Below are 10091 nucleotides of genomic sequence, written 5' to 3'. Positions count from 1 at the left end.
CATTAAAGTGAGCTAACTATCACAGTGTCTGCCTGCTCTGTCTCTTTCCCGCCTGTGGATGTTCAGAGATGAGTTACTGAACTGGAAAAGTGTGTGGCTGACAGAGGCAGGTACAGGGGGAGGTAGCAGTAGTAGTATTGAGAAGACGTACAGCACAGGTTGTATAAGTGTAGGGAACAAGAGCGGAAGTTCACTGAGGACTAAGGAAGCAGGTGAGTGCTTCCAACTATATTACAGTTCTGGGAAGACCCTTTCTTATTGCCCTGTGATGCAGTATGAACCTATATGCAGTAGCCTATAACATATTCTGTGAAAATAGGAGCGAACAGATTGCCACAGTAATTACTCCTAAAATCTGGAAATTAGTTTGCACTTTAGCACTTCTAGTTCCTTCGTCCGGAAGACTGCAGGTTTTTCACGTTTTATTCTACAACATAAAATACTTCAGTAAATATCCCAGTCATGATTTCTTAAAGCTTTTACGTGTCTTAAAGAAGGTTGGTTGCTAAGTGGCTAAATTAGACTAAGGAGGTTGTCTGGGACGTTAAACATCATCAAGCCGAACATGATAACCGATCTACTCACGAGTCCACCTTTACTTAGTAAGAGAAAAGGCTTTTGTACAACAGGTCAGAACTGTCCACATACTTTTGGCCACATGGTATATATCACTGCTGTGCTACATGTAAGCATCAGCTCAGTTTTGAATTTGGACATAAAGGGCAGCACTGGTACATTACCAGTACTTTGCTGGTAGAAAACAGAGTGATGATAAGCAGTAAAAATATCACAGCTGTTTCGTGCTTTTCATATTTTTACTGCAGAGCTCCAGTCTCAGTTGAAATCACATCTATAACTCTTGGCTTTAAACTAATAACTAATACATCACGGTCAAACCTAAGTTTCTAAAAGGTGATATTTTATGCAAGATTTTTAGCTGAAAACATCAATATGTTACACTTATCCTACAGGGAAATCTATTGATTACATTGCAGCACTGAGAAATCACACAAGAAACGAGTTCCCTCTACAAACACTCGACTACAGAGTAAAAAAAATTAAAAAAAATTGAATAAGAGTTCATCATCTGAATCTCCATGGGTCTGAGCCCAGGCCGTGGTCTTCATCAAGGCTTTCTGATGTTAGGCATGGCAGAGCAGTTTGTCAACTTGGAGGCTGCTGAGTTTCTTGTTGTGGAGCTCTGGAGGACTTATGCATCTCAGAGCATCCCGAGCCGACAGGGTGGCCTTGATCCGTCCCATCCACTGCACCAAGGAGCTGATGTTACAGTCGCACTGCCACGGGTTGTCATGGAGGTACAACTTCTTCAGGACTGAGAGGGGTCGAAGAACAAAGGTTATTTCTAAAGATAAATCGTGCAGGCACCAGTGAACAATGCAGTCATCTCTGCCTCTATCATTATGAGTCACTCCTTTTGTTCATGTGAAAACGGGAAAGTGAAAAGGCCACCTGCTGGCGTTAGACTTACTAGGCATATGGGTGAACATGTTTCCATCCACCGTCCTCAGGCGGTTTCCGCTGAGAGCCAGCTGAGAAAGCTTGGGCATGTTCCTGAACACATCAGGTGGCAGGTTCTCCAGCTTGTTGTTCCTCAGGTACAGTTCCTAGTTCAATACTCAGCACATTTATTTTTGTGGTATTCACAATCTTCCTTCTGGGCAAAATAATAACAATACTTTACCAAAGTTAACTATAAATACATCTTATCTTTTACTAAATTAAGGCTGAAGTGAGACTGACTGACTAACAACACACTGTGTTACCTGCAGGTTGTCCAGGCCATCCAGAGCTGGCGGGTTCAATGTGGACAGAAGGTTGTTGTCTAAAACCAGCATCTCCAGAGATCGCAGCAGCCTGAAAGCTCCAGCAGGAACAGTCTTCACACTGTATTTGGAGAGAGAGTCCAAAATCTCTTAATCAACCTAAATGATATTATAGTACACATGTGTGTGTTGTAGGTGTTTGCATGTCTTTCAATGGTCACAGGACAAAGTTTGATTTGGCACCATCCTTGTGAGGACATGTTGGGAGAGTGAGGACATTTTGGTCCTCACAACTTTTGACGGTAAAACTTGGTTTCAGGGTTAAGGTTATGTTAAGGTTAGTGTTCTGGCGGGCCAAATATTATTGCTGGAAGGCCAGTTTTGGCCCGCAGGCCACCAGTTGTCGACCACTGGGCTAAGGAATGCATTGTGTCCTCACAACTAACATAAGACAAGCATATGTGTGTGTGTGTGTTGAGTATGAGTATGTGTGGGTGGATGGGTTTTCTGTGTGAAAAACAGACATTGTCAACAGAAGGAATAAATAAATAAATAAAAAATAGGACAAAGAAGCGAAGTGGATCTGAAGGGTGTTGGGTTCGGACGTCTGTCCCTCTTTCCAAGCCACACACATAATGAAGTGAGCTTTTTCATGTCACCAGTATAAAGACGTCCGCTCTTACTTACTAACTTCAAATTTCAAAGCTCTTCAGACTTGCAATGCCTAGCTGCCCTTGTTATCTTTGGATTGATTGGACAGTCACTGTTTGGAGGAGGGGTTTAGCGAACAATGAACTGGCTAATTGACTCAACCAATGATCCATGTATAGTGTGAAGTCCTTTTTTGCACAGATCAATATAATAGCATGTTCTCTTTAGCAGCTAATAGAGTTTCAGTCTTCCTGGTAAAGGCGTCAAAGTTTTTATCTTATATCTATCTTTATCTCAGTTTTGCTTTTTAGTCCCCGGTTTTAAAATTGAGAGGAGCCTTGTGACCATCAGTGGCTCTGCCCCGACAATGCATGGTTTAGAAGTGAGATTCCAACTTGAAGTACCTACACTATGAAGTCAGTTTTGTAATTGCTAGATGTAGATGTAGTACATTCACATAAAAGGGCGTATGTTGCTGTGACCTGTTATTGTCCAAGTTGAGAAACATGAGCTGCCTGAGCCCAGTGAAGGCCTTTGGAGAGATCCTCTCGATGCGATTGAGGGAAAGGTCCAGAACCTTGAGGGCGATCAGAGGCTTGAAGGCGTTAGACGGGAGCGAGGTCAGCGCGTTGAGAGGCAGGTCGAGATCTGACAGGTTCCTCAAGCCGGCAAACATCTCAGCTTTGAGGGTGCCGATCTGGTTCTGTCCCAGCATGAGGAAGCGAAGGTTCAGGAGGTCCTTCAGACGTGGAAGAAGAAACATTTTTCGGATCAGATTATTGCAGTGGGAACACTGTACATGTAATCTATTCCTCTTACGACCTTTTACCTGGAATGCCTTTGGTGGAAGGTTGGTGATACGGTTGCTGTACAGATTGAGAAGCATCAGCTGCTTTGCACCAGAGAAAGCTTTTGGGTGGATGGACTTGATGGCGTTTCGTTCCAGGTTGATACTCTCAATCTTCGGGATCGATGTCAGAGCGTTGGCCTTCAGGTCTGTGATACCATTCTCACCTTCACACACACCAGAGGGGAAGTTGGTTACCGATGCAATCATGTCCCACACGAACCTTATGTTTGCTTAAATGTCAGATAAATGATCACGTATTGAACGTTGCAACAATCTTAGGGTTTATTTTATTAACTGAAAAGTACTCACCAAGTTTGAGGATCCAAGCATCGGGGGGCAGATCGGAGGGGAAATCTTGAAGCCCCTTCTTGTGACAGTTGACCTCTGACTTTTCGACGTCGGGCATCTTGGAGCATTTGCAGACGTCAGGACAGCTCTCCACAGTCTGTGCCCTCCATAGGATCACCAGCAACAACCACTGTAGGTACTGCATCTCCCTCCCTGCAGGAGGGTGAGCGTGAAGAGAGAGAGGGAGCTTTGAATTATTCTACCATTTTAATATATTTTATAGATATTATAGTTGATTTATGATCCTTGTATTTCAGAAAACATTCCAACAAATTTACCCGCTTCTTCCTGGGAATGTTTTTTTTTTTAGCATGTATGTGCTTGTGTGTCTCTGTATTTGTGTTCCAAAGACTCATATGTACTGAAATACATAACCTCGTTCATTATTTATATCTAAATGCTTAGCTCCAACCTTGAAATGCCATTATTATGGTAATATGACTGGATCAATAATTCATATAGAGCGTTGTCCTCCAATTACTTTCCATATTAAATAGCAGCTGACAGTCTAGCTTTATTTTTTCTTAGAATACAACAATGTTAAAGTATTACATAACGAGTAATATCCCTCAATTCGAAATGCTTGTTAAAGGTGACATTTACTTACATTTATTTGTCTAACATTCAGTGTTCCTCAACAAATACAATCTGTGAATCACTGGGGTCTAACAAATATGTTGAGTGCATTTCCTTCCCAAAGCCCACTGCATTCTTTTTACATCCATATTTGCTCAGCGGTTTTCTTCTGCTCTGCACTGTGCTGGACATTTGCTGGTGTGTTACTGCCACCAACTGTTGATCAGAGACTGTCCTTTAAAAAAACGAGCCCATACGTCGTTTGTGCATGAAGTTTAAAAAAAGAAAAAGAAAAGAAGACCTATAGGGTTGTTCAGGTCCGAGGAACAGGAGTAAAAACAAAAACTACAATACAATATTTTGTTATTTTCATTTCTTGATTACATTTCTTGTTGTAATACAATGAAAACTGACCCGATCATCAAATGTATTCACTTCAGTCAAGTTTGCGTTCACATTAAAGAGGCAGAGTTCTTAATTACAAGCCAGTGACACGCTGTACATCATCATCATCACCATCATCATCATCAGATCAGGGCCAGAGAATTCAATATGTAGTAAGATGAAACTGTCACTACAGTGTCCAGAGGTAATATCCAGCCAGGTTGAAATATACAGCACACAGTGATTAACTAATCTACTAGAATAGAAAAAAATAAGCAAATATTTAAATTAAGCCTGAGAATATTATGAAATAATGATTATTATTTGATAGGCTGTATTAAATTCATTTAGCATCTTCAACATATCAAACAGGTTAGAATGAGTATGAAGAATAAATTGATAACTATTATTTGTGATATTTGTTTATTTATTTAAAACGATTATGAACGTACTTCAAAACAGTTTGAGTTACTGCTTTTTCTGCTGCTCAAGCTGAAGAGGACAGTACTGATAAAAAAATATATATATATATATATTGGAAAAAAAATAAACTACTAAGTTTGTGTTGCCTTTACAATTCTCTGGGGAGTTAACAGAGTACACAGGGGTTAGCTTCGTGCATGCTGTGGTGTAGTGTCGCCTCTCTAGCTCTTTTCTCAGGTTGTTTTCCCCTCCCTCGTGTGTTTTGTTTGTCCCCAGTTGGCACTCTGTGTCTGTCTGTGTGTATGTGTGTCTGTCTAGCTGGGCGTGGCTTCCTGATTTCCAGCTCCCGCCAGTTCTCAAGCACACCTGCTCTTCACTTGCCAATCAACTCCGGGATCACCTCTTCGTCCTGTGCCAGATCAGTCCAGTCACATCTCTATATCTCATATCTACGGCCGACCTCAGACCTCCCTGTGTTTTCCTGTGCTTCAGGTCCAAATCCCTGTAATCTTCCTGCCTTGCCTCGCTCAGCCCAGTTTTGTTTTTTAACCTGTTTGGATTTTTGTTTGCCTGCTCTGCTCTGTGGATTCCTGTGTTTGCCTCCGCCATTACCTGCAGCTCTGCCCCCTCCAACATCTTCAACAAAAACCCCCATAACTCAGCTCTAGCTACTATAGTTTACAGTTTTCATAAAAGCCATAAAAAGAACCTCTTTATGGACAGTATAGCAGCTACATCACTGCTAACTGGCTAACATGGGTACAGCTACTTACTACAGACACTCACTGCCTGTCTGTATATGTAGAGTCACATAAAATAGTTTTAATCTAATAAGAAGGGATGTTTCTTGACTACACATATTCTAGTATTTACATTTTACAACGAAACGGATGGCAGACAGAAGATAAATAGAGTGACACCACTTCCTGGATGCAACAGTCTATAACACCCGCCAACATAAGAGCGTTGTGTCAGAACAGAAACTGAGAAAGGCAGTGAATGAAAAATACAGATCAGTGAAAGAAAAGTGGAGAATATTCTAATTAACAGTAGTACTCTTATGTTTTTATTGGGACTTTTGCCTTTTTTAAGGTCAACATTGTTTTTGGTTTCAAAACATTTTGATTTCATTATGATTACATTTTTTTTATTCTTGCGAGATTTTGTTGAATTATCTTGAAACTATTGAAACTGTTATTTTGACAGCAGATGAAATGCCTGCATGCAATAGACTTTACTCGGTTGCCAATGCAAACAGTGACAGTGAGTCAGCTGCAGAAACCAAACAGATTTGTTCAAAGTGGAAAGAGAATATGTTGAAAATCGCAGGATCAAATGATTCTGTGTGTTTGTCAGAGTGTCGTTACTTTCAGGAAGAAATGTGACTTTTCAGTTATGGTGAAAAATCCCAGTTTTGTTGAGAAAAGCGTAATAAATTCCCAGAAACATATACTTTGAAAATTATAGGACAACCTTCAACCTTCAACAGATATATCTATAAAAAGTTATTATGTCTACGAACATTTAACAGCCTGTTAAGAGCTGAGGAAGCCAAAAGCAGGCTCATAATGTCAGGCAAGGAAAGATATAAAAGAGATGAGAAAGCTGACCTCAGTGCAGGATTCAGTCCATGAATAACTGGAAGTTACTTAAATATGATTAAAGTCAGAAACGTGTAAAAATATGCAACCAAAAAGAAAATAAAGTATTGCTTCTTAAATCGTTTGCACAAAGGAATGTGGAAAATCTGAAAATGTGTCTGCAGTTAATCCCATTTCAAAACAAACCAAGTCGTGAAACAAAGAGCAGCTTTTCACCGGCACAAACCTGGTGAAATACCTTGTTATCTTTTCAAACAACTGAACTGGTTGAAGTGCGTTTGATTTCTCCCGCTCGACATGAAAGCTGATCCAAATAGAAGAAGAAAAATCAAAACGTGAGACAGATGAAGCTCATTTGAAAGCAGTCGGGCTGTTTATCCTCCTGCTGAGTGCCACTTACCTGAACGCGCTGTCATCACCCCTTCAAAACACAATCCAGATGTCTGCCCACTTTGTTTTCACCTCTCACTCAGATCGGGTTCAGTTTTTCCCCTTTAAAGCGTCAGTTACTCTTTCCTGTGAGTACCAGCCGCCAGTCAGAGGCAGCTTTCCCTGGTGTCTGCAGCCTCACTGTCACTGAGCTTTAAAAACTGATTTTGGAGATACACAACTTTTACTTTTAATTCATTTTCACATCAGAGGAAGCACTGCAGAGTTGTCAGCTCCCACTGAGCTCGGAAAACTATGCAAGATACGAAGCAGGCTGTCAAACCTGACATGAAAGCAGCTATACAACACTGGCCAGGGTGGTGCTGGTGGTGGTGGCGGTGGTGGTGGTGGTGGTGGTGTGGGGGCACAGCCTCAGCAGACAGTGAAGGCAGGGTGTGAAACTCCCAGAGCTGCAAGTTCTGCAATGTCACAGAGCCCAGAGAAATGTGGCATCCACAGATTATGGCACCGATCCATGTTACACTGCCAGGTCTAGTGTGTGTGTGTGTGTGCGTGTGTGTGTGTGCGTGTGTGTGTGTGTGTGTGTGTGTGTGTGTGTGTGTGTTGCTTTGATTCTGTCCTCTTGAGAGCCATTTGGAGATTCAGAGTGAGGACATTCTTGCAAACTGAGTCTATAAAAAGACGATGGGTTTAAAGGAATGAATCAACATTTTGGAAAATACTCTTAATCACTTTAGAGGAGAAGATTGATACCACTCTCATATCTGTATTCTCAATATGGAGCAACAACCAGCAGCCAGTTAGCGTAGCATTTACTGAGCTTTGGAGGAGAATGCTTTGGTTCCTTAGTGTGCACGGTTATCTCCCTTTGTACTGTTCATTTCTGTTAAACAGACCAAGGTTGGGATTAGTTTCCTTTGTACCAACTTCATACTTTCTGTGGGATAATGTTGTATTTGCATCTTTACTACAAAATGCATTGGGCTTAACTGTTAATAAAGAAGCTGGTTTTCCTTTCATATAGCGGCCCTTAAGAAAACACATGCAAACAGACAAAACACAAGCAAATTCAGAAAATATCTTCATTCAACTTCAATTCTGACAACACACGTGCTGCAGAAACTCACAACACAACGCACTGGCATGGGTGTATTATTAACCTTCCACGCACATTTGTTGTTTACTGCTTTTATCTTCATAAGTCACAAAGCGCTGAACAACAAGTGCGTGTGTCAGCCGGGTTCGTCATTCTTTAGTGTCCCCTGGAAACTATCGAGAATCTAGCTTTTCTCTGATATGTGCTCATGATGCACCACAACACACACTCACAACTTCCGCTCAGGACGGCAGCTGTGGGACATGCCCACACGCACGAGAGGTGGTGGGTCTAGCACCCATAGCGTGTTGTCGTATGAAGTAGACACACGAGGGGGGACTGCTCCGGCACATACCTGTCACACCTGAGAGAGGTGCCAGAGCCTCAGTTCGCCTCTAACACATTCACACATTCAGATTCAAAAAGCTGGGACAGCGTGAATGAGACCTGGTTTGGCCGCCCTGTGCCTCACTGACAAACCCCGAGCAGCGTGTCCCAGGTTCGTCTCCGGGCCGGACAGATCATTAACTGCATGTCCTTCCCCTGCACTCTCTCTCTCTCTCTCTCTCTCTCTCTCTCTCTCTCTCTGTTTCCTCTGTCTCTACAAAACGCCCCGAAAAACCAACTTAAACTGTCAAGTAGGAGCAGAGTATGTAAACTACTCACTCACCACGACACGCCCGCAGAACCACAGATTCCAACCCCTTTGTATCCGTATGCATGAACGCACTGTAACACCAAAGCGACTTGGTCGGGGAGAGTTTTCAAATCGACTTAATATGTGACAGCGGATGAAAAAGGACGGCGATGTGAAGTAGTGAAAACATAGTGTTGAGAGAAAACATTGGGAGCGGGAAATGCCTTTTTGTTGTGAAGAAATATGTTTCAGTAAAAGTGAGAAAGTAAACACAGTAAACTCTGAAGTGTTATGGTCCTCTGCTGCTAAAAGACAATGTGGGAAAGTAGAAATTAGCAATATGTTAGATATCTGTGTATCTTATGGGCTAAATGTTCTGTTGAAATCTATTAAAATAAACATCCAGCTGATTGGATGAGGGTGACATCATGACGTGGTGCAGAGTGGCGTGTAATGATTTCTAAAACGGATAGTTCCTGTGCGTTATTACGGCTGGCTGAGCTGCTTTCGAAAGCCGTTGTCGCATACTTTAAAAAACACACACCTGTGTCCGTATCACTGCCCCAAACATACAGTTTCAAAATGTCAGATTCTGTTGAGCCCATGCAGGTGAACCTCTTGGCTCCACGTTGCCACATATTTGTAAAGCCGCTGGCACCGAGACAATCTGGCGCCACTGTAGAGGCCAGAGAACTCGTGTCATGTCATACATGTGAATCATCGCCCGGCCTATGACGAGGGAAGTAAGAGTAAAACACCGCTGTACCACTAAGTCTGTGTGTTGCTTGGCAACGGTCCTGCTAAATGTACATTGTTGACGGAAGAATTATTACTTGTTATTAATAAATTATTGCATTTTTTGATGCCTTGTGTTTATTTTATGAAACATTCTCAGGTATGTTTTGTAATTAGCCACATGAGGCCAGGGTTTAGGTTTTTGGAGCAACTAAGTGGGTTTTAACAACTCTGTCGTGTCGTGCCTAACAACATCTCTTGGGCCTTTTTGCTTTAATAAAGGCCTCATGACTTTCTATCATTACACATCACAGAGACCCCAGAGGAAAAGAATGAAAGTTGGCTGCTTCCTTCAGTATGGTTTAACATCACTGAACAACAAAGTTTCATTTTATTCTACATTATTCTCCACAATTTTTCCACAATTTCATCACTGTTAAACATTTTATATTATCAGTTAATGTGTTTAAACTGCCAGAGATGTTTGGTGTATGACTGAGATTGTCTCCGATGGGCGTTCCAGATCTTTTCAGTGATATTCATGAACCTGCAATGAAAATGAAGGTTTACCAAAAATCTCAAAACATGATTTTATTTTGCTCACAGTTCCTAAAAC

The 10091-nt window shown here is 41.7% G+C and overlaps 1 protein-coding gene across 1 annotated transcript; it reads right to left on the bottom strand.

Annotated features, from left to right (window-relative positions):
* Positions 1-496: 496 nt before the first annotated feature.
* Positions 497-7313, bottom strand: si:dkey-1j5.4 (leucine-rich repeat-containing protein 15). Its single transcript, XM_056405808.1, has 7 exons — positions 7018-7313; positions 3595-3786; positions 3265-3449; positions 2918-3174; positions 1785-1905; positions 1490-1625; positions 497-1333 (listed from the first exon to the last, which is right to left on the bottom strand). Exons 1-7 carry the CDS (start codon positions 7031-7033, stop codon positions 1143-1145), a joined length of 1098 nt encoding a protein of 365 aa, XP_056261783.1. The 5' UTR covers positions 7034-7313; the 3' UTR covers positions 497-1142.
* Positions 7314-10091: the final 2778 nt, after the last annotated feature.

Source organism: Seriola aureovittata, chromosome 19 (assembly GCF_021018895.1).
Source record: "Seriola aureovittata isolate HTS-2021-v1 ecotype China chromosome 19, ASM2101889v1, whole genome shotgun sequence".
Lineage (NCBI taxonomy): Eukaryota > Metazoa > Chordata > Actinopteri > Carangiformes > Carangidae > Seriola > Seriola aureovittata.
The sequence above is the reverse complement of the archived record's forward strand: the minus strand, read 5'-3'. Positions and strand labels throughout refer to the sequence as shown.